This window comes from Ascidia mentula, chromosome 4 (assembly GCF_947561715.1).
Source record: "Ascidia mentula chromosome 4, kaAscMent1.1, whole genome shotgun sequence".
Classification (NCBI taxonomy): Eukaryota; Metazoa; Chordata; class Ascidiacea; order Phlebobranchia; family Ascidiidae; genus Ascidia; species Ascidia mentula.
In genome coordinates this window covers 10,063,526-10,087,555 of record NC_138569.1, presented here as the reverse complement: position 1 = coordinate 10,087,555, position 24,030 = coordinate 10,063,526, and the positions used below count along the sequence as shown (strand labels likewise).

Here is a 24,030-nt window from a genome sequence, read left to right as displayed (position 1 = left end):
CAACAGCGTTTGTTTTAGTTTTGTCTAAAAAATAAAATATAATAAAATTTTATACGATAAAACACTCGTGTGCGATGTGTTTCTCTTGTCAAGCGCATTTAGAAAGGAAGCCGCGGTTTACCAGGGAGACCAAAAAATGGTGTGGGTTTAGTTTTGAGTAATTGTCGACGTAGCAAATACGTTTCCGGGTTTGTTGGGGACTTTATGGTCTAATATGCGGGGGGGAAACATACTCAGTCAAGCGGTTTGTTATGTTCTCCAAAAAGAGGAACTAGTTGCCAGACACAGCATAGGTAGCAGACGTTTTGGTGCTGGGCATTACACAACTGTTACATATATTTTGGACCCATACTGATTTCACTTAAACCTGTGTTTTACGTTGTTACTAGGCATGGCATGGCAACAGCGTTTGTTTTAGTTTTGTCTTAAAAAAAGATATATCAAGAAACTGTGCTTATTCTGCTGCTGAAAGTCAATGATGGCCAACAATCCCTGGGACACCGACGAAGATAGTGACAATTCCAACAGCGACCGTAATGAAACTTTGACCACATTACAGGAGATGGGATTTAAAGAACCGAATATAAGACAAGTTGCTAAAAACCTTGGTATGAAAGTTAACGTTTAGCGATATGCTATTGATTAAGATAACTCTTTGCTCCTGTTGAAAAAATGCGTCCTTGCGCATTCGCATAAATTACTCCAAAATACAAAAGGCATTGTCATTTGATAACAACTTTTTTTTAATAAAAGTACGTCACAAACTATTTTTGCCCACGCACCAAGCCTGGCATACCTCCGAATCAAACAGTAGAGCAACCGCTTTTCATCCCTTTGTTTGTTTTTTATCTTGGGTCTGACGTTACAATGTCGCGGGTAAAGATTGGCTGAAAATGCATCGGTTTAGATAGGAGTTATTCACCAAAACTCGTGTAGCGCAGCCCTAAATCCTTTTGCGGGAAAAAAATTGCATTTAGGCAAAACAGAAACTGTCGAAGAATGTAAGTACCAGGCACCAAAAATAAGATAACATTGTGGCGTCAGACCAAATGTTAACGCTTGACAAAAAACGTAAAAACCTGATTGTCAGTTTGTGAGTTTTTATGAATGTTTGTTTTATATTGTATTGTTGTATGACTTTAGCGATATTAAAGATGTCTGCAAGTAAGTGAAATGTAGCAAACAATACTATGTGTGACGAACGACTGATGATTTGCATAATAGTTGTTGACACTAATGTTTGTTGTGGGATGTCATAACACATCATGTACGAGCAAACAAACTTTGCTCCTTAAATGAAATATTATATAGTCCAAAACTGCGATTGTCCCTTATTGATAGTCTTATTTACTGCCATGCTTTGTTGCTTCTTTACAACAATTGAATATGCTGCTGCGTGTACAGCAATGATGCGTTGTAAAGGCAATATAGTAATATGGTTGCAGTATCGTTAATATTTAATATTTCCGTTTTTAATATTAGATTTTATACCAGGTGCTGATATCAACAACTCAACTTTGAATTTACTCATTGAAGTGCTGAGTAATAGTGACATCGGATACATTCCAGGTAGATTTTAAAGACAATACAATGAATTGAGTTAGAGTGAGAAACTACCTGTAAGTTTCCCGTAAGCCTGAGGAAGTAAACACAACGTACATTAATATTACAGGGCTCCCAGCAACCAGCAGTATATGTCACCATGCAAATTTGTTTCCACATCGCAATGTTGAGTCGCAAGATGTGTTTGGTAAATTTGTATTTGTATATTTTTTCTGTTGCCCTATCTTTCCAGAAAATTTGTTGCTCGTTTTTCAATTGGTCATTTTTGGATCATATGTTTAGGTTTGCCAAGATTCGATGGCGGTTCACAACAACCCATGCGCCACAAAGCTGTACAAATTGTTTCACCACAAATTGGGGGGAGAGGGTATTGCATTAACCAACATGAAATCCAAAACATCTTCGAACATCGAGATGTAGTCAATACACCTGTTGCAATTTATTCCGTTGCCGGAGCTTTTCGACAAGGAAAATCTTTTATTTTAAACTTTTTCTTACGATTTCTGTGGGCCAACAAAAAAAAAGCGGTACGTATTGTTTTGTTTTTTTTGTTGTTAGTAGAACTCATACAACTTTTACCATTTAATCATAGACTGATAAATGGCTGGATGCGAAACAGGATGAACTCAACAAAGGATTCGTTTGGCGGGGAGGAGCAAATAAACATACTCAGGGAATATGGATTTGGGACGAACCGTTTTTCATTGAAACGCCGGATGGAAAAGTAAAAAAATCTAGACTGTGTCTAATTAGTCGCATGAAGCATTAAACAAAATATTTCTGGATGTCTAGCTTTATCGTACATGTTCGTCCGTCTGTAGCATGTATATGTAACAGATGACTTCTAATTTCGAGTATGGGGACCAAAACCACATGTACAGATGATTTCCCAGCGATCAATGCCTCTTTAGTAATAGAATAATGCACACACACTACATAGGCCTATAACATATTTATCTACATAGTAGCGGGTGATTCTGTTTCAAGCGATGTGTGTGTGAATATATGTATCACTAAATGTTTTTTAAAGCACAACTGTTTCAATACTTTTGTTAATATTTTTTTAAAGGTGGCACTGTTTCTAATGGACACACAAGGGTCATTTGACCCAACGTCTAACGTAAATGACTGCTCTGTTATATTTGGACTCAGTACTTTAATAAGCTCTGTCCAAATTTACAACGTGTCTAAACAGTTGCAAGAAGACAAACTGCAGCATCTCCAGGTCAGTTCCTAGTTTATTTTGATATTTTCATCGGTGAAGCAGCAAGCATTTGTTTTGCAGCTTTTTACTGAATATGGAAAAGCAGCCAAAAGAAATCCAAATCGTAGTGAAAAGCCATTTCAGGTTGGTACACCTTGTTACATTCAACAAGTTTATACCATTTGAAAGCCATTAGTTTCCGATTTTTTTGCCACCAAGTAACCTTTTATTCGAACATTATAAAATTGCACAACCATGCTGACATTGTGTTTTCACCGGACCACAAGGCAATAAAAGGTCCGCAGGCACCAATGAATTGGAATTACTCGTCTATATAGTCGTTTATCGACACTTTAAACAACTTATAACATATTGAATTTGCCTTATAAAGTAGGACCACTCTGACCAAAACGAATTTCCGTGTAGGTACATGCTGTTTTTGTTCTAATTTCAAAGTAGCCTACATTGAAATGCATTTAAGGATTTGATGTTCCTTATTCGAGATTGGCCTGATCCTTCTTACACATATGACTTCAATGGCGGTGAAAAAGTATTGAAAGATGTACTGCACACACAACTCGAACACAAAGATACAGAATCTGTTCGAAAAAATCTTCTTCAATCTTTTGAACGAGTTTCGTGTTGTCTGATGCCTTATCCTGGCAAGGAAGTTGCAGTTAGAAGTGAAGAACAAAAAAACTTTCTTCACTTAAAGGGTACGCGTATGCTCGTTATGCAAACAATTCAATCATTGATTAATTTTGAGTACATTTACTGCAATCTTTAGATATCGAAGAAGAGTTTTTGGGAGCAGTTGACATTTTGGTGCATACACTCTTCTCTCCCAAACAAATTGTGTTGAAAAAAATCAACAACAAAATTGTCACTGGTAGAGAACTTGTTGATTATACCCTTGCATATTTTAAAGTGTTTGCCAGTGGAGATATGCCTGAAGTTGGCACCATTTTGCAGGTTAGTTCTCAAAACCTTGCATAAGGTCAAAAAGATATCCCTACACATTCATATTTCTTTGATAAGTAAAGTAACGTTTGTGGTGTTGCAAAGGCAACGGCCAAAGCTGCCATCTTGACAACTCTCCAGGAGTGCAAAGCTGCATATAAGGATGAAATGAACAAGGTAGATCTATGTGGTATTATTTTTCTAACCAAACTGTTAACGTTGTTCTGATATTTATTGGATTTATGTTACTGTACATCATAAATTTATGTGTTTCTTTTAGAGATGCAAGGACAAGTTCATCAGTGAAGGAGACTTGAGGAAAACTCACAACGCTTGCCTGACAAAAGCGTTAGAAATATTCGACCAAAAACCCAAATTTGGGGACGAAAAGTTTATTCAGCAATATCGAAGTAATTTGAAAGAGCTCATTGAACAGGAGTTTGCTGTATTTGAACAAATCAATAAAACTCAAAAGGTTTGAAATTAGTTGTAACAAAGTATGAATATTTATGTTTCATTATTACGAGGTAACATTTTCTAATGCCTATCAAATGATGATTGATTGATTCTATTTTAATATCACACTGATTATTGACTTAAACGAAAGTTAACAGATATTAACCTTGGAAATACACGTTTGCAGAAATGTAATGAAAACAATTATCATTTTAGGAACGAAGTAAATTTACAGCTCGAGAAGCTGCATCGGAAGCTGAGGAAATTTATGTGAAGGCTCTTGATGACGTAAGTTACAGATTATATTTATGTTTCTGGATACAAAATGGCCAATTGTGAATCGCTTTTTAGTGCAGTGGTGGTCAACACATGGACGAACAAACATTGAAGGAGATTTCTCAAACTTGCCGCCAAGAAGCTTTACAACTATACAAAGAAAAAACAAACGATCTTCCACTAGAAATTGTGGAAAAATATCGTGTAAAACTGCATGACTTGATCGCCCAAGCCCTGAGGAGGTTCCAGGAAACCAATAATCACAAAAAGGTCGGGTATACAATATACTAAGTGCTTTGTTGTGTGTAAATATATATGTTGTTTTTTGTGGAAATTATTTTGTAATGCGATGTTTTGTATTATGCACAGGAAGACTTGAGGCGTCATCTGGAAAAAGAATCCCTTGTTGCAATTCGAAAATATATTCAATTAATGGATGTGGTGAGTGATATTACACTGTTTAACTAAATTTCTTGAAGTTTGCATCCCGAGGTTTTGATACTTCTGTTTTAAACAAATGACATGTGTTGAATTTGCGATATACATATGCTGTACGCGTAATACTAAACCAAACCAAACTGTCTATTTCTCTTCTCTTGGTGATAAATATTGAAATGATCTTCATTGCTGTTACTCTGTTGCGGTAATAAAACTTTTTTTCGTATCATCTTTCATTGGAAACAAAGTTAACAGCACAGTAAAAACTTAAGTAAAAAAGTATTGATTCTCCAAGAAATGCAACGATGTGGTGATGAGGAAAGACCAGTTTGATGAAGTCCATGAAATTGCCAAGACTGATGCTTTGAACAACTTTGACTCCAAATGTGATAACTCATCACGGCAAAGCAAAGAAGAACGAGATCTCCTGGATTCGAGAATTGAAATAGAGAAAACAAATTACAAAAGAGCCAACGACATGAACGAAGTAATCTTTCTTCGATATATCTAAGAATTTTGTGTTTGGTAGAGTGTTCATAACTTCGTCGAAATTTCAGAAATTTGCACAGACACAAACTCTAGAAGCCATGAAAGAAGCGAAAAGTATGTATAAGTCCGCTATGGAAGAGGTAGGTAATTATCAGTGGAATAGTTATGTGGTGTCGCTACTCATAGGTGTAGGATATTTACCTTTGTGCTCCGTTTAATGTTTTCCTTTTTACTCAACTTCATAATCCTGCGAAAACAGTTTTTTTTAATGACGGAGACTTTACAACTTGACGATGTAGCTGTGGCGTAGTTATGCATTATGTTGTTCTAAGGCTTTATTGTTTTGCTTGAAGTGGATAGAAACAGTACTTTACAATTCTTCAGGTGTGTGGTCATGGCTTTGTGGATGACAAAAATCTGAGAGAAGCACATGCTGACAGCAAACAAAGTGCCATGGTTGTCATTTCATCGCTTGAACATCACAAAGAAATTGGCTTCGTGCAAAAGTGCCTATCTCAATTTGATGAATTTATGGAAAATGAGTACGAAAAGATAAAAAGGAAAAACGCAAATCGTAAAGTTAGTTTGTTTTTTGTTGGAATTGTCATCCATGCAGACAGACATATATTATGACTAAAAATTAATTAGTGAAGTCTCGGTTGATAATGTGACTGGTTATATCTGGTTATGTCTGGTTGTATTTTGTTGTGGTTTCGTGATGTGATTCGTTTTGCAGATAGATTGTTTGAATATGTTACATCAAAGAAAAATTGAAGTATACACAAATTATACTAAGGAAGTTGACCAAGTGAGTTGAAATGATAGTAATTCCAATTTAAAAATTATTTAACATTAATGGTAAATACACTTTTCATGTGGAAAGTTCTTTAACAGCATTTTCCTTAATTTTGAAATTTTCATGACATTGCTATTGTTTTTTCGTTGACGAACGGTTCGAAAATCTTTAAATTGTTGCAGGCAACAGTGAGATACGTGGATGAAAGTCGTCTAGACAGGTTGCATAGCAATGAAAAGGAAAAAGCAATAAACGACTTCAGTAAAACTGACACAAATATTCCGAAACAAGATCGTGACAATGTACTGAACAAGCTGAAAAGTGATATCATTGATCATTACAAGTTGATCTGCGAAAAGAATGAAGAGCTTAAGGTTGGCAGCAATGAAAAATCAAACGAATAATTATTGTTTCTAGAAGTACAAATACGTGTCCCCCTCGAGGTATTTACAGTCTACAATAAGATTTACTTCAAAATTTTTGCAATCCTACTAAACCAAAGCGTTTTGCTATTCCACAGATGCAAATGCAACAAACAGCGGAAAAAGTTCTGCAGGAAATTAAAGAGGGCTACATGAAGCACATGACCAACGTGAGACCGATTTGTTTTTGTTTGTCCAAATGTTAAGTTTGTTTCACTAGGTATTTTTTTAATATGATTTCGGATTCCTATGCACAACTTTTTATGCTCTAAATTAGTGAATAACAACATAGTAGCGTTTTTTTAACTGTGATTTTGTTTGTTCGACTCATGTGCATTATTTAGGGAAATGCAATACTGCAGGTTGAATTTATTACCTAAATCGGAGCCTATGAACTATAGTTCAATAATACACAAACACAAGTATAGCAAGATTTGGCATGTTGCCCATAACCTTTGCAATGTCGATTTTATCTAACATGAGGATCATTACTTCCGAAACCCTTTTTCTTAAATGCTACTCACTCCTGTTGCTTAAACAAACAAGTGATATTTGCAAGCGCTGTGCGGTGAATGTCGATTTGTGGTTTTCTTTAGTTATGTGATGGGCAGTACGTTGACCCAGTGGCGCTGGAAAAAGAAAATGATTCCTTGTGTCGGGATATTCAGAGCAAGATTAGGGAAAACATTCCTGCCCCAGAAGTTGCCGATCGAATGTCAGACCAATTTCGGCAATACGCAAATGAAAGATTTCAATCCATTTCCCTCTTGAACGAAAAGAATAAAAATCTTTGGTACAAACAAGTTCTGCCTAAAATAGGCGAGGCTCTTCTCTATGGTGCAACAGCATTTTTTACCAACCTAAGCCACCCAAGGCGTTGGATTATGGCCGGAATTTCAGGACTTTCTAGATTACTTACCAGCTTTCATGACGACAAAGAAGGTTCTTCACTCAAGCAAGATTGTGAAACTTTTCGGGACAAAAAATTTCCATTTCTTAGCATGCAACCTTCAAGTTCTGTTGATCCTCGTCCAAATCCTTCCCCTCCCCCAAGCCCTCCACCACCTTACACCAAAACAACCCCTAAAGAATGAAAGAATATAAGCGAACACCCTGTAGAAATAACGTTTGCAAGCCTTCTTATTTGCTTATTTTTTTTACATGTTACATGGAAAGCTTTGTCTACATTGAATAGGTGTATGTTATTTGCGTCCTTAGGACAAAAATACTGTTGTCCTTTAACTACTTTGCTACCTATGACACTTATATTGTTTACCAAATATTGCTTTAGTTGTGCGACCGTGGTTATGTAAACCCAGAAGATCTGGATCGTGCGCACGAGCAATGTAAATCGGAATTACTACAAAACATCCGTTTTCGGTCGTTTGGTGAAGATATTTCATTCCAACGAACACAAACATATGAAAGGGAAATGGAAGAAATGTTTAAAACAATAAAGAAAAACAACGAGGCAAAGAAAGGAGTTTGGGATTATGTTAAACAAGGGTGGAAGATTGTGCGAAGTCTTTTTTAACTGAATCTTTAAACCCTTTTCCTATTGCATTCCACGCTTCGTGCTTCTGCAAAAATGTAAAATCATTGACAATCCTACAACTAGGTTTGATTATATTGGATTTGCATATAGTTGAATCAGAACTTTTACTAACTTGTCCCTTAAATGTGTATATTCGAAATCTGGCGTACTTTGACTCATGTGAACAAAACTGACACTTCGCTATAGCATTTTCTCTTTTTTATCACCAAACTTAATAATTTTGAAAACATTACGTTGATTATTGTGTTTAGGAATGTACTGTGTATTATTACTATATTATTCGTAGCATTTGTAAATAAACCCGCATAGCAGCATGACAAAACCCTTTGTGTTATAAATTGGTGTCAGTATTAGAAAACAGGATTCCCAGGACAGGAATTGTTTACATAACCTCGAATTACATCTAAAAGGGTAACCTGAATTTATTGCGTCACATTTACATTTGGCAGTTGTGTGATTCCAAGTACATTGACCCCAATGACCTTGACAAGGCGCACGAGCAGTTGAAGACACAACTCAAGAATAATTTTGCTCAGCAAGCAGATGCAAATGAATATCCGTTTTGGAGAGAATTTCAAGAAATTTGCATGCAGGAACTGGACAATCTCTACAAAAACATACAAAAAAACAACGGTAAAAATAGGTTGATATGGGTACGTCGTATAGGTGGTGTAGTGGTAAATGCTGCGCTTGGTGCTGCGGCTGGATTTTTTTCGGGGGGTTTTATAGGGGCGGGAATTGGACTTCTGGCCGGGATGTTTCGTGGCCTACAAACAAAATTAAGTGAATGACAAGTTTTAAATCGCTTTTCGATTGAGATGACTCATCCGAAAAATTTATACTTACACAATTTTCATTTAGAATAAGCAAGCGTAACCTTATCAGGCAATAATTTGACGTAGCCTATATCACGTGAAAAATAGATTTTAGACAGAAAATATTATTACCAAACATGCAATGGTTTGCTGCACTTAAGTCAAAAATAAAAATGTTGTTACAGTGCATATTGTTTTCATTCACTGCCTGTTTTCTCAATGTTTATTTCTGTACCTGCAAATTTGCACTGATATCTGTGGTTTCTGCTTTAGTTTCACAATAGAAATGTACTTGTTTATGATTACTGTAGCCTTGAAACTATAATTGTGTTGTGTTGCTTTGTCAAAGTCCTGCCTTTTTGTTATCTATGCCGTCATTGTAGCAAACTTGCTCCTGAAAGTTTCAATGTGCCATATTTTATGCTATTCACCATTACTTATGCAGTTTGTGTTCGCAAATAAAACTTATGATGTCGCCAATTACGTGGGTCATGTCTTTTCACAGATCGTCAAATATGAGGACGGACATGGACGGATATTTATTACAAAACAAAGTTAATACAATATGAAACACACAGGCCTACATTTAAATCCAGATTTCAGTGCTAATAAAGTGGTTTAATTCAACAAAACAGTGAGCTTGGTCATCGCAATGTTTCGTTTGGTGTGACTAACTGAGATGAGATGTGATAACTTAATCGAAAGAAACAATGGTGTAATAGGAAAATCGATTATATATATCTATAATAATTCCTCACAAGATTAAGCATCTCAACAGCAATGCATGGTAATTGAATGAAACAGTTGTATAATCACAGATATTTCATTATATTGTGCAGCTGATTTAATGAACGTTGCAAAAACGACAAGACCCAAGTGTATATGTTGTTTTCATCTCATTACAATCATATATTTCTTTTAGCAAAAAAAAATTTTTCATGTTTGAGTAACCTCTGAGCGTTATTTAACGTTAAATAAGTCATATGAGAAATAAAGTATGAAATCATTTCGATGAAGGTTTGAACCTCACCTCACCCCGATTAAACAGTTTATTATTAGGCTGTGGGAATAAATCCCAAGCCGGCGAATAGCTTGTAGAGTCTCAGTAATAATAGCAGTGTAACAGTTATACGATAGAACAAGTAGAATCGAATGGAATCAAATAGAATCAAATAGAATGAATTTACCGGTCCAACCTGGGCTTTTTAAAGCTCCCCATACTGAGAGCTGATTGGTCAATAATGTCACGTGATATCATGAGCCAGTCGAAGTAATATAATACAAGAACATAGGTGTGATGTGACCTGAGCATAGGAGAACATTTTATGTGGCAAACAGGGTGTTGAATGAATCACTTTACTCGAGAATATTCGATGGCTAAATCATTTGGGTCACATTATGGGATTACGCAGTGCATGTGCAAAGCTGCACGCAAAACATTACGCAATTCAAGCACTGGTTTCTGTGACGTATGTAACAAGGTACAATGCGACCAATGAGGTATGTCGTACAGGGACATAGTCCAATTCATACACAATAACATAACGAAACTAATTGGTTGTTTGATGTCAAACATACCACTTAACTTTAAAGCAAACAAAGTGTCCCCTCTGTTGGCTATTTTCTTGGTGTCGGGCACAATATTGCACCAACATCAATATATATTTCACGCGATAACGTTGTGAGTAAACTTACAGCGTCACAGGAAAGTTTTATTGTCTGTGACTCAGGAATAAGGTTTTCATTTCTCAAAAAATAGAACGATCACATTATAAATAGCATTTTTTGGTTTGTGACATAGTATTTTAGTGGCAGACGCAGTTGTCTGCAAAGTAGCACTACATTGCAGCACAGAGAAGGACACTTGATAAACTGTAAATTGCTCGCAGCTCGGCCTTTGATTTAAAGTAGGGTTATGAAACAAGCGTTACGTTGTTTACGGATCCACTTAAATTTATAATAAGTTTTCCTGCTACCGAAAGTCAATGATGGCTAACAACACCTGGGACACCGACGAAGATAGTGACAATTCCTACAGCGAAAGCCATAAAGCGTTGACCACATTAAAGGACATGGGCTTCAAAGAACCGAATATAAGACGTGCTGCCGAGAGTGTTGGTATGGTGACTTACTGTATCAGTGATGTTGACAAATAATTTCTTAAAACTGTGTATGTGAGCATCACAAATATCATTTGCGGGTTTTGTTTAACGATACTTGACCAGTGTTTTTTTATTTGTGTCCACACATTATACCGAGTAGGCTACACCAGCAGCACTGAATGAAAAAGTAGAGCCTTTTATCTCTTTGTTTATTTGTTAAGCAAACATTCAAAAACAGCATTTTGACTATTGTTTGTACAACGTAAAAATTTAATCACATTAACACATAATTAAAAGTATTATATCACATAAATAAAAGGACTTAATTATGCCCCAGGAAGTGTTATGAAGGCAATATAAACTATTTTGTCTCGGCTACTTAAGCCTTGAAACAGAATAGTTTGTAACATTTTCTTCTACACCAGGTATCGCCATTAGCAACTCAAATTTGGGTTTGATTATTGACATCCTCAAAAATGTTGACACCGGATATATTACAGGTAGCACACAGTTTAAATGAAAGCTGGGTTTGTACTTTCAAATAAGTTTGTGAGCCTTGCTTTTAAATTGGTCCGTTTTAAATCATTTATTAAGGTTCGCATAGATTCGATGGCGGTTCACAACAACCCAAGCGCCACAAAGCTGTACAAATTGTTTCACCACAAATTGGGGGGAGAGGGTATTGCATTAAACAACGTGAAATCCAAACAATCTTCGAACATCGAGATGTAGTCAATACACCTGTTGCAATTTATTCCGTTGCCGGGGCTTTTCGACAAGGAAAATCTTTCGTGTTAAATTTTTTCTTACGATTTCTGTGGGCGAGCAATAAAGGAAAGGTACGTATTGTATCACAGATCATATAAAACCTTACACAACTCCACTTAATCACAGACTGATAAATGGATAGATGCGAAACAGGACGAACTCAACAAAGGATTCGTTTGGCGGGGAGGAGCAAATAAACATACTCAAGGAATATGGATTTGGGACGAACCGTTTTTTATTAAAACGCCACAAGGAAAAGTAACTAGATTCTTAATATACGATTGTAAAATATTTTGCAACAAAAATTACTGTTATTTTCTATTATTTTTTCAATATTTACCGTTTGTTAATAATTTAAAGGTGGCACTGTTTTTAATGGACACACAAGGGTCATTTGATCCAACGTGTAACGTAAAAGACTGCTCTGTTATATTTGGACTCAGTACTTTAATAAGCTCTGTCCAAATTTACAACGTGTCTAAACAGTTGCAAGAAGACAAACTGCAGCATCTCCAGGTCAGTTCCTAGTTTATTTTCATTTCTTCCATCGATGACGCAACATGTCATTTATTTTGCAGCTTTTCACTGAATATGGAAAAGCAGCCAAAAGAATGCAAAAACGTGACGAAAAGCCGTTTCAGGTTGGTACATCTTGATATTCAACTATTACCATTTTCCAAAATATTAGCTGTAACGTGCTTTTTCAACGGATCGGAGTCGTTACACGCTACACAGCAGTTTTGGCCTTTAACCCAAATGTGTTAAAAACGCGTCCCAGTTCTCCTAGGTAGTGGCGAAGCCCGCAGAACACATCAGACACTTGTATTCAATACAACGAAAATGACCAACACAACACCAACGGAACAGGAACGGTTTCTATAAACAAAAAGAAACACAATTGTACATACGGTTTGCAAACATTCTAGTACTCTCACCAAACCGTTTGCGACCGATCTATCAGATGCCGGCAAAACTTCAAAATGTCACACAGTTTTCAGAGATAAACACAGCTATCAGACGTAAACACTACCCACGCCTTGTTCAAATATGATCCTTATTGAAATAGAATCAGGTTAAAGCACATGACAAAAAAAAACTGGCAACACAAGTACAAGCAAACCTAACCACCCACGCGGTCTGCACGCGCAGAGCTACTGCGCAGCCTTTGTTATGAATGTTGCGTCAAAAATAGAAATCACAACAATAACGAAAAGAAATAATCAATTTTGGTTTAGGAATCTACATTAGTTATGCAATTAATTTGCTGTTGATGGCCGAGTTAAGTGGCATCCAACGACCAATCGATTTCACTATGGCATTGTATTCGAATTAGTCTATGTCCCTGTACAACAATCCGGATTGGTTGCATTGTACCTTCATTGACAAAAGTCCAATTCAATTTAAAACGCGCAGAAGCTTTTCCAATTAGAGAAATCCTATACAATGTGATTTGTATAGACATAGAAACAATCATCAAGTATCTATAAACATTGAGCTCTCTTCGGCAACCAACAAACTCTTACGGTGCCCTTTTCGAAAATAAATTGATCTACGTTTAAGGATTTGATGTTCCTTATTCGGGATTGGGCTGATCCTTCTTACACATATGACTTCAATGGAGGTGAAAAAGTATTGAAAGAAGTACTGCACACACAACTTAAACACCAAGACACCGAGTCAGTTAGAAAACACCTGCTTAAATCTTTTGAACGAGTTTCGTGTTGTCTGATGCCTTATCCTGGCGAGAAAGTTGCTGTTAGAAGTGAAGAACAAAAAAACTTTCTTCGTCTAAAGGGTATGCGTGCGATTTTTATGCAAAAATTATGAACATTAATATATCACTCATTATACGCTTCAAGACATCGGAGAAAAGTTTTTAGTATCTGTCGACATTTTGGTGCGTACACTCTTCTCTCCCGATCAAATTGTGTTGAAACGAATCAACAACAAAGTTGTCACCGGAAGAGAACTTGTTGATTACACTCTTGCATATTTTGAAGTGTTTGCCAGTGGAGATATGCCTGAAGTTGGCACCATTATGCAGGTTAGTTCCTAAAACATTTACATAGCTGAATAATAACTGTATTTTAATGTTAAATTCAATACCACCGTAATTGTTATTGCAAAGGCAACGGCAAAAGTCGCCATCATGACAACTCTACAGGAGAGCAAAGCTACATATAAGGACGAAATGAACAAGGTAGCATGGCTGGTTACATTTTGTATAACTAAAGGTTGCCTGTGATCACCGAGTATAAGGATCAGAAAACTTTTAAACGTCGCGTGTCAGTTTTCAGATTGTATCAAAATTTGAATGACTTCGCATGTCTTCATATATTTGCACACAAAAATATGTTGACCTTCTATAGTCACCACAGCGGCTCTATGCCCCCATATACCGGTACCTTCCAATACTGCAGGTCCGCCATGTCAATTCTTATAATACTGGAGTACTCAAAACAGAGCACGCGCGTTAAGTGTACCAGTTATAGCATTATAAAGTGGGACCTACAGTTTTGGAAGGTACCCTTCAGACCTGTAGTATTAGTAGGTTGGATCTAGAGCACGTGCAGTATTAAAAGGTACCTAGCGCACCCAGCCCACCTAGCGGACTATTAGAAGACCCAATAAACGAATTTGTTGCTCGCTGCCGTATAACATAAAATCTGAACTTAACTTTTCTGGCTGAATTGTACTTCAGCCTTTTCTTTCAAGGCTGAAGTACAATTGTTAATTGTACTCTGACATAAAAGTATTTGTGCCCGCTCGAGTTTTTTTTCTCTAAAAATGTAACCTAGTTGGAATGGGAGAAACTACACTTTCAGAAAAAAAATTCTTGCATCACATTGCAACAACTTTATCAGATAAGCAAAAATACATTGAAAAATATTGTAAAAAATAAAAATAACGTTTCGATCAAATAACAGTTCATATGAATACCTGACATGTTGCAAAGTTTAAAAACGTTTTTCAAAACAAAAACAAGGCACAACTTCAGTCTATCCATATTGCACATAACAATGATTTAGATGTTAACATTCTCCTTACCTGGTAGTGAGTAAAAGACATGTTTACATTGAAACAAACTGGTACACAGAACAGAGTAGTGAACTTTTAAAGACCAATAAAACAAAACATATTCCAAAAAAACTTATAAAGCATATCGAAAATCTGAAAAACTCACAAAAAAGGTCAGAGAATTGCCAAAGAAAACAACCCACAAAGATACAGTTTGAAAAGGTTGTTATTGTAAAAGAAAAGCTTGGTAGTAAAAAAGCTTAAACCTTTTTTCACTTTTTTCATTCATAAGAGTTTTTTCGAAGTATCTCCCGTGACCTCATGTCTGCCTGCAAAAAATACAACAAGAAAATAAAATAATCAGTTTTGACTCATATCAAAATCATTGTACCTGTCGGATAGGTTCAGGTATTCGAAACATAGAGCACATGAGCACAATTTTAACTGCAGTTTCAAGTGAGCATTTGTTGCCTGCTGAAACATACACTGGGTTTTTACCATTTATGGATGTTCTCAAAGCCACAGCAATTGTTTCACCACCATTGGTGGTTATAGGAAATTGGTGACCTTTATCAAGCAGTCCTTCAATCTAAAAAAGTACCACAACTGTAATGAAAAATTTCTCTGAATCATTAGTAAAGTGGCCACATGTTACGATGTTATCATTTACAGCATGATGTAGCTTATAAAGTAAAAGTTTACTGCAGCAACAAACAGATCACACCTTACTTTTGTGTTCTTCATCACGATTCACTCCCTCGTCATGAAGGCACTGCAAATTTTTTGCAACTCCAATCGTTGGAATGTCACATTCAACACCAAGATGAGAAGCAGAACCACAACGTCTAACATGAAACTGACCATTTCCATCAACAAGGAATACCTTCAGAAAACAAAAGCGAAAAGTGCCCAAATTTAAAATAAATGACAGCCCAGTCCCAGCAACACCCATGCATTGCAGCCTAGCTTGATCAGCCACTTTTTCCTGACAAATCTGAAAAAAGCTCCCGGTAGATTTAAACTCAACACCCTGGGCTAACCAGGCCCATTGCTCTACCAACAGAGCTACTGCGAATCCTGGTAACCTAATGATCTTAATACAATGGCCATGATCGCCAAGTAAGAACCTGTGCAGTGGGGCGACCCTGTCAATCATGCAATTGCATGAAACGTTACTACATTGTTTGATTATCGTGGTAGAGATCCCCTACGTACATGTGAAGGTTTGCCTGATAAGTTGTGCGTTGCACACAGTGTATCTCGACCACAATATGCCCAGTGAAATCGCTGAGCTTCTATTGCTCAATCAGTAGAGTGATGGGCCTGGATGGCACACATTTGCAAGTTCAAACCTCCCTGTAAGCTTGATTTTGAAAATATGTCAGGAAAAAGCGGTTGATCCAGCTAGACTGCAAAACACAAACATATTTTCCCTTGAAGAATTATTACCTGTGGCATAATACTGGGTTTCATTTTAAGTTGTTCCACTCTTTTTTTGAACAGTGGCACTTCTCGGAAACCAAGAAACCCAGGTTTGTATGGGATAGTTAACTCTTCTAGTTGACTGTCTTCATACAAAACCTGTTATTTGATTTTTTAAATGTTAATTAAGCTCAAACACAAAAGATGTACTTCCAAACATCACAAAAGTTCATCAATATGAATTTATCTATAAACTATGATTCATAAAAGTGTCGCTTAATTTCACCTTAAGTGACGCAAAATCAAGTACAACGAGTGTAACACATGCAATGTTTGAATCCCCATTCTTTGGTACTGATATGTCAAGTCCACCCACGCGAGTAATGTTACATAATAATTCATCATCAGTATTGCTAAGTTGTTGGCGAAGATTGTTCTGCTCCCTGTAAATATGGAAGTCTTTATGTTCTGTTTTAGCCCAATGAAAACAAGTTCTTGCTTTTCATTATGGATACTCTTCATTGTCTGCAGGGTGGATTGGAAAGTTTGTAATTTGTAAGGATGATTTCTTTCGAATGAATGCACGGATAATGTGTACATTACATTATTATCAAAATGTTCACATACAGGAAACATAATTTCTGACAATTTTTGCACAAAATCATATTTGGTGCACCATTGTATTAGCATTCAACTAAGAATGCTTGGTAATTAATTAAGCATACAAAAGATAAACACACTTACTTGGCCCAATCTAGAAGCATGGTTTCTGACAATACTTTCGTCATTTCAGTTATGGCTACCAAACTAGTAGCAGATGAATAAAATCTTTGAATTTCTATTTTTAAGTGCCGTTTTCGTATCTATTTATTCTAGACTATTCACAAACATAGGTGCTTTTGGTTTTTGGAACTTTGGGATGGGGCTTCCCCAATGATACAAGGCCATTTGGAAAGTGCGTGTTTTGCTCGCATAAGATGTAGCTAACTGGTTTAGGTTTTTATAATTGAAAAATAAATCCCACACCAGTCAGCCTGAAAAAAAAACACCAAAAATATTTTACAAAAGTGCGCTAACGGGATCACGCGACTTTCGACAAAAACTTCTATTGCTAACAAATATACTTATTTCAGTGCGTAAACAAATTGAATACGGTAAACAAAGCATGGTGGCAAAATCGTACTGAACTACACAGTACACACGTAGAAGTTGTGTCATGAAATGAACTCTATGACGTCACATTGGCCGAAAATATCTCTTGGCAGCAGCCACATATATGTTGGCTACATGTTAGCAAGATAGTGGTAATAATTTATCATGAAATAAAAATGATGTTCGCTTATAAGAAGTTAGTTTCTGCAATTGGGAACCTTGTTCCATTTGAAGGTATCAAATACCTCAAGGAAGTGTTCGGCTTCACAAAACCTGAAGAAAAAGTCCTTGACTGCCGTCAATTTTCCAACTTGTGGCAGTGTGTCGCTCAGTACACTGGCGTTTTTGTCCAACCCGACGAACACGGCTTTGGAGCGACTCTTCACCTCGTTCTTGACCGCATGAGAAGTAATTTGGCTATCTATCTAGTTATTTTGATGTTGGGAATGATCATATTGATCTTGGGCAAACAGATCTTCTTCTTTGTGAAAAGGTGAGCTGGTAACTATTATAAGCTTAGTAGTGAGGGTTTAATTATTCACTTTTCCATACCGATAGTTCAGTTTCAGCGTCACTTGGATACATGTAGAAGACGCAATCGTCTTTATTGCGAAGTATGGGTCAATTCACGTATTACATATCTGTGTTGAACTTTTGATAAGCACACCTTCAGTTTATTATCCAACCCTTGCCATGGTTGCATACAAGAGCCATTTTATGTTCTCATATTTACAATTTCACACAAAGAATTCATAAATTGGTGATCATTTCACGCACAACTGAGCCCGTTATACGTTTGACAAACCTTGCTACAGCCAACTTACATATTTCGTTGCGTGTTTTTCCCACGGGCAAAGATGTACAGAACCTATAGCACCCATAAATAAGCACCGGTACGAAAAATGATTACTTTTCTAGTATAAGGTTCACAGACTTCGCAGTTAAGGCATACCAGCCAAGCTGGATTTTTCCCGACAATTTGGAGCGAGATCTGTAAAATCAAGCTCTCGGTGAGGTTTGAACTCACGACCATGGGCTAACCAGGCCCAACACTCTACCAACTGAGCCACAGGTGCTCAGTGGTTTTACGCGTTAGGTATATTGTGGCCAAGGTACACCGGTGCGCAAACGCACAACTTGCCAGGCGACCTTCACATATATAGGGGATCTTCATGCATTCGCATAACAAGACATGATCGCCCCACTGCGCAGTCCCTTCATTTGCAAACCCTGTGAACTCTATGATCAAAGTACGAGAGATGAGATCGCCAAATAGAAACGGCCCGCGCAGTGGGGCGATCCTTCCTTGCTATGCAAAGACATGGTGATACTTCTGTGTTTCTTAGTATAACCTTATAAGTTAAGCGACCTGTGCAAAACCATAGCAAATCTTTAAATTTTAAAACAACAAAAACCTAGAGTGCTTTCTTGCACCAACAATTACATTCATTTTAGATGAGTGTTGATCTTGAATAGTTTTAAACTGTACATTCGCATATGATGTTAAACGGCTAGTAGAATAATTGCCTTTACAGAAATATCTGGAAATTCTCGTTGGCAACTCAACTTGAAAATGCAGCTCCAGTAAATTCATCAGATATTCCAATACGAGATATGGAATGCATGTGGAATTCATCAACCATATTTGGTGAGAGAATATGGCAGCAATCGGAGACAAAAAAAAGTGTATAAACTTTTGACTCTTTTTTTAGGACAAGCAATGTCCCAGGAAATTCACAACAATCCATTTCCGTATTTACAAACTTCGAAGTTCCAACCCTTGCTGTTAGACTCGTTGGCGGTGATGGAGAAATTTTGTGAAGTCACAGAACTCCTGGGGCGTGTGCAGATTTTACTGAATAATCGCAACCAACACTGTGTACACCAATCTACACAAACAGAGTCTAATCCGGGCCCCGCCATTGAAATCGCCGATAGAATTGATAACAACTTGCATGAAGAGAAGGAAGAACATGCAGCAGGCGATAATCAAAGCAAGGAAAATTGCGTGGGATCTCGCAATGCAGAGAAATCCCACGAGACCTTTGACTTGTCAACAGAAGGATGTTTTTCGGTGAACAGCAAGGATTTACCTCACTCCGTTTCAGTCACAAACATGGTAAAGTAAAAATGAATATGTATGTACAAATACTGCCAACTTTTGCCACATTTAAGCTTTACTTATCTTTGTGTTTGCTAGGCTCATTCGATATGTCAACTTATGCAATATCCACTTTTAATTTTAAAGGAAACTTCCATCCTGCCACGTCAAAACCTTGATTTTCCTTCCAACACTCCCGCTAGTCACAAAAGTTGTCAATCCACAAACGGATGGAAATCGCTAAAAGCGCACTGTGAAGATTGTCAAACCGACCATGATGTTGTAAATTCAACAGATATGACAATACTGGATATGGAATGCAAGTTGAATTCATTTGGTGAGAGACAAATCTCGGAGACAAATAAACGTGCATAAACTTTAAACTCTTCTTCAGGACAAATGAACAAAAACCCACTTTCAATGACTCAAATATCGAAATTCCAACCCTTGCTGTCAGACTCGCTGTTGGTGATTGAGAAATTGAGCAAAGTTACTGAGCTCGTGGGGCGTTCGCTAGTTTTACTGAATAATCACAACAAACCCTGTGTACATCAACCTACCCAGGCAGGCATGAAATCGGATGAGGCCCAAAAAATCTCAGAGCTTAATCCGAGCCCCGCCATAGAAATCGCCGATAGAATTGAAAGCAATTTACATGAAGACAAGGAACATCCTGCAACAGGCGATAATCAAAGCGAGAATAAATGCCTGGAATCTCGCAATGCAGAAAAAACGCTTTTTGACTCATCAACAGAAGGATGTTTTTCTTTGGACAGAAAGGAATTTCCTTCTTCCGTTCCATCCAGAAATATGGTGAGTATTTTAGGAATATTTGAAATTAAATAATAGGATCTACGCAAAATGTCATGTTTGAATTGATGTGCAAATGTTCATTACGTTTTGTTGGGTTTTGCTTTGACTATGATTTAGCAAACTTATTTTGCGAAGGAAAATCCCGTTCAACGGCATATGAAACCTGAAGAAAATATCAGCGCACCACTGGAAACCGACACACTTATATCCATCTATAATACCTTCGGTGAGCATCTAAAATACAAGGTTATGTAATAAATTATTTGTGAAAAAGCCCTAATAGTAATTTCCTTGCAAGGTTTTCACTGGAAGAATGCGGCTGACATAAAAATCCCTACAGTGGCAGATTTTCTATGTCAAGATAGCTGGTTTACGAGTAATGTTCAATGCAGGAATGGTATATATATAGCTGTTATCATGAACCAAAAAATAACAAAATACTTACAACCGTCATACGTTTTTTCAGGACAAGTTGTGTATCCACCATTAATAAACATGTTCCAGATCCAATCGGTTTGGAACCAACCTATATTGTTGCCGATGTCGTTGGTTATATTCTGGCAGACTGGGCGCCCACCCCGACACCCGGCCATGTTCCTCACACCCGAGTTTTTCGGCGAGCAAATGTTTCGGATAATATCTCCGATAATTAGGTGGAAACAACGATTCCCACATCGATTAATATTTAAAGTTCCAAAAGCTGATTTTGATGAACTTGAACCCGATGGCCAGAGACTGCTGGATGAGATTCCCGTCCCCAGGTACTTGATTGAAAAAGTGTGCGTAGAAGGTGCAGACCTCATGAAAAATGTCCAAATTCTGCTGAGGAATCGCGACAAACTCTGCGTGCATCGATCCACGCAGACAAACGAAGTTCAACTACATTCACGCACCAATAGCACACAGACGTGTGACAATTTACAGGTCTTAATTGCGCACCAACCGTTGATGACTGGTTCTGTTCACCACAAGAAATGTCTCCTACACTGTAAATTCCGTACTGAATCAAACCACATAACGGCAGCTGATGATTTCGCTGAGAACAAACATGAAGGAGGAGTTGTGACTCATCCGTTATGCTCAGTCCATATCCCACTGAATTGGGACCAACCATTATTGTTGCCAGTTTCATTGGTTGTTTTCTATCAAACGGGACGACCAACCCGACAGCCGACTATATTTATTAGACCAGAATATTTCGGCGACCAAATGTTTGGGATATTATCTTCGATCATTAGGAAGCAACAGCATGGATTTACCGACGAATTTTCTGTTGAACCGAATCGAAATAGTTGGCTAGAGGAGGTTCTTGTTCCCAGGTACTTGGTTGGAAAAGTGTGCAAAGAAGTTACAGAGCTTATTGGCCACGCCCAGGTTTTACTGATTGATTGCGATAAACCCTGTGAGCACCAATCTACACAGACAGATGATGGTGTGACAACGATAGACAACAATGTGCAGTTTCACAACATTTGTACGCAGACCTTGATGGGTGACGCGTTACAAGAATTCCAAGATGTTAGTGCGAAACTATCGAGTGTTTCTGTTGACGATGAGGTTTGTACTTCATGTGAGCAAGATACTGAACAAAAGGGTTTTCCAAACAACTTCACAAAAGTGTTACAGGTCGAAGCAAGCACAACAAACCAAGTTACTGCACAAGAGTCTATTGCTGAGCAAAAACACCAACTTGGCAACTCCTTAATCGAAATGTTGATAGATCCACTCGACATTGCAATCGCTGACAGAACTGAAATCAATCTGCATGAAGACGATGTTACTTCAAGTGGCCCACGTGTTCAACTTAAATCGCCACGATCTGTTTCTGTTGATACTAAGGGTTTATCATACAGAAAGTCGCCTTCTGCACAGAATGTTTCTAAAACTAATCTCAAAGCAGTGCCACTTGCAGAAGCAAGCAAGTCAAACCAACCTACAGTCAAAGAGAATATTGTCAATGTCATTTCTGAAGTTAAGCACTTCAATACCTCTAGTTTCAATACACTGCCAAAAATGTTACATGATGATGGAGGCAGTGATTGGGAACGAGGCTATAGTAAAGCGGACAAATGTTGGCCAGGATATCGAAAAGAGAAGATAGTTCTGCAGCTTTCTTACCCATCAACAGCAGTATGGTTCTGGCCACGACCAAAAGAATTATCTTGTCTTGCCTCGTCCAAAAATAAGGTAAAGTATTTATCGAAATGTTTGAGTGAAAATATTATTTGCACAAAGATTGTGAGGTGTTAAAATCTTTTTCGCAACAAACTCTAAAAAAATTATAAGAAACAGAGAGGATTAAAATTATAAATATATATTTTTTGTTTTATCTTGTAACTTGTTTCAAATTAAACCCATTTATGCACATGTAAAGGAAACTCACGTTCAAAAACAGGAAGGATTTGAAAATAATTTCGGTGCTTTGGCAAATGACACCCTGCCTTCTGACTTTAACAATTTTGGTAAGTAAAATAAGGTTACATTATAGAGAAGGTTGTTAAAGTAAGCAAAATAAAAATCACGATGCTTGCAACCATTATATGTTTGTCAGGGCAAGTTGGGAATCAACAAAAGAAGAAAAACAAGTTTCTGTTTCGACTGCTTTGGAACCAACGTTCATTGCTGCCTGTTTCTTTGGTTGTGTTTTATCAGACAGGACGTCCACCCCAACAACCGGTCATTTTTATTTCCAAGGAGTTTTTTGGCGAGCAAACCTTCGGGATAATATCGCTGATCATAAGATCGCAAGAAGAATTTTCAAAACCATTGACATTAAGTGGAGTTCTGAAACCTGATTGTCATTCAGCTGAATCTAGTGGTCTGAATCCCTCAGATGATGAGGTTCTGGTGCCCACGTACTTGATAGATCAAGTTTGCACGCAAGTTGCAGAATTTATTGAAAACGTGGGGATTCTGTTAAGTCTTCGCGACAAACCCAGTTTTCATCAACATACACAGACAACTGATAATATGACGACGACAAACCTCGTTAATTGTAAACACAAGTTACGACTGGGCCATTCTCCGATTACAATTACCAGCTACCCACACCCGGTGAATATCAATACAGCTTCCAACGATAAAAGTTACAAGGCCAACGAAGTTCAACAAACTTCGGATACTTCGTCCGCAGGATGTAGAAGCTCCACGGTAAAGAAACAATCGCGTCCCATTTTTTTCCAGAAAATTGATAAAATATTTCCCGAAACGTAAATGTTAAGTGCATTTTGAGATGTTTTTGGTTACAACCAACAACTTTTCTATTCTGTTAAACTTATTGCACTAAAATTTTGATCTACACCAGAACAGTTTTACATTATACTGTTTACTTAATTTTTTTTTCAGCAATAATGATCATTTTGATGTGGTCTTTTTCAGAAAAACAAACACATTTTATTGGTAAAGGAAACTCGGGAATGTGCACAACGTGAAGAAAATATCGGCATTCAATTTGTATCAGAAACTTTTCTTTCTGTTTACAACACTCCCGGTAAGCAGCCAAAGTACAATATTCCGATATAAATTAATGACAATACCGCTAAGTAATTTACAAACCTGATTAGGGAATTCAAGTGTTTCGCGTCACATTTGCGTACAAATAAATTCAAACCACAAACACATTACAATCATTTTGTATTTCGCAGAACATGCTGTGTCCCAGAAAATGGGCCGAAACATGT

The 24,030-nt window shown here is 37.2% G+C and overlaps 3 protein-coding genes across 5 annotated transcripts; 2 read left to right on the top strand and 1 right to left on the bottom strand.

Moving 5' to 3' along the window:
- The first annotated feature begins 393 nt into the window (after positions 1–393).
- On the top strand, positions 394–9,384 carry LOC145897540 (uncharacterized). 3 transcript variants are annotated; one of them, XM_082985871.1, is made up of 21 exons: positions 394–608; positions 1,495–1,569; positions 1,673–1,750; positions 1,846–2,090; positions 2,156–2,287; positions 2,633–2,788; positions 2,849–2,911; positions 3,249–3,483; positions 3,555–3,739; positions 3,833–3,904; positions 4,008–4,202; positions 4,400–4,471; positions 4,535–4,729; positions 4,829–4,900; positions 5,193–5,384; positions 5,455–5,526; positions 5,771–5,965; positions 6,123–6,194; positions 6,365–6,556; positions 6,703–6,774; positions 8,609–9,384. In XM_082985871.1, exons 1-21 carry the CDS (start codon positions 476–478, stop codon positions 8,948–8,950), a joined length of 3,045 nt encoding a protein of 1,014 aa, XP_082841997.1. In that variant the 5' UTR covers positions 394–475; the 3' UTR covers positions 8,951–9,384. The 3 variants fall into 3 exon arrangements, with proteins under 3 accessions (XP_082841997.1, XP_082841998.1, XP_082841996.1); XM_082985872.1 differs by lacking the exon at positions 8,609–9,384 and adding an exon at positions 7,896–8,524; XM_082985870.1 differs by lacking the exon at positions 8,609–9,384 and adding an exon at positions 7,201–8,038.
- A 1,578-nt stretch (positions 9,385–10,962) lies between these two features.
- On the top strand, positions 10,963–14,089 carry LOC145898058 (atlastin-2-like). Its single transcript, XM_082986500.1, has 8 exons — positions 10,963–11,092; positions 11,502–11,576; positions 11,671–11,804; positions 12,205–12,360; positions 12,423–12,485; positions 13,405–13,639; positions 13,704–13,888; positions 13,973–14,089. The coding sequence occupies exons 1-8, from the start codon at positions 10,963–10,965 to the stop codon at positions 14,087–14,089; spliced, it is 1,095 nt and encodes a 364-aa protein (XP_082842626.1).
- Positions 14,090–14,873: 784 nt separating this feature from the next.
- LOC145899191 (endonuclease V-like) lies at positions 14,874–17,195 on the bottom strand. The gene is made up of 6 exons (XM_082987919.1): positions 17,029–17,195; positions 16,571–16,727; positions 16,312–16,443; positions 15,587–15,745; positions 15,254–15,451; positions 14,874–15,191 (listed from the first exon to the last, which is right to left on the bottom strand). Exons 1-6 carry the CDS (start codon positions 17,070–17,072, stop codon positions 15,144–15,146), a joined length of 738 nt encoding a protein of 245 aa, XP_082844045.1. The 5' UTR covers positions 17,073–17,195; the 3' UTR covers positions 14,874–15,143.
- Positions 17,196–24,030: the final 6,835 nt, after the last annotated feature.

Excerpts from the sequence above, each read along its gene's own strand:
- LOC145897540 (XM_082985870.1), top strand. The coding sequence starts at position 476 with ATGATGGCCAACAATCCCTGGGACACCGACGAAGATAGTGACAATTCC. Across the intron at positions 4,472-4,534 it reads ATGTGAAGGCTCTTGATGAC|TGCAGTGGTGGTCAACACAT; the intron begins GTAAGTTACAGA and ends ATCGCTTTTTAG. Across the intron at positions 5,527-5,770 it reads ATAAGTCCGCTATGGAAGAG|GTGTGTGGTCATGGCTTTGT; the intron begins GTAGGTAATTAT and ends ACAATTCTTCAG.
- LOC145898058 (XM_082986500.1), top strand. The coding sequence starts at position 10,963 with ATGGCTAACAACACCTGGGACACCGACGAAGATAGTGACAATTCCTAC. Across the intron at positions 11,805-12,204 it reads CAATCTTCGAACATCGAGAT|GTGGCACTGTTTTTAATGGA; the intron begins GTAGTCAATACA and ends AATAATTTAAAG. Across the intron at positions 12,361-12,422 it reads ACAAACTGCAGCATCTCCAG|CTTTTCACTGAATATGGAAA; the intron begins GTCAGTTCCTAG and ends TTTATTTTGCAG.
- LOC145899191 (XM_082987919.1), bottom strand. The coding sequence starts at position 17,072 with ATGACGAAAGTATTGTCAGAAACCATGCTTCTAGATTGGGCCAA. Across the intron at positions 16,728-17,028 it reads ATGCTTCTAGATTGGGCCAA|GGAGCAGAACAATCTTCGCC; the intron begins GTAAGTGTGTTT and ends CCATATTTACAG. Across the intron at positions 15,746-16,311 it reads AACCCAGTATTATGCCACAG|GTATTCCTTGTTGATGGAAA; the intron begins GTAATAATTCTT and ends TGTTTTCTGAAG.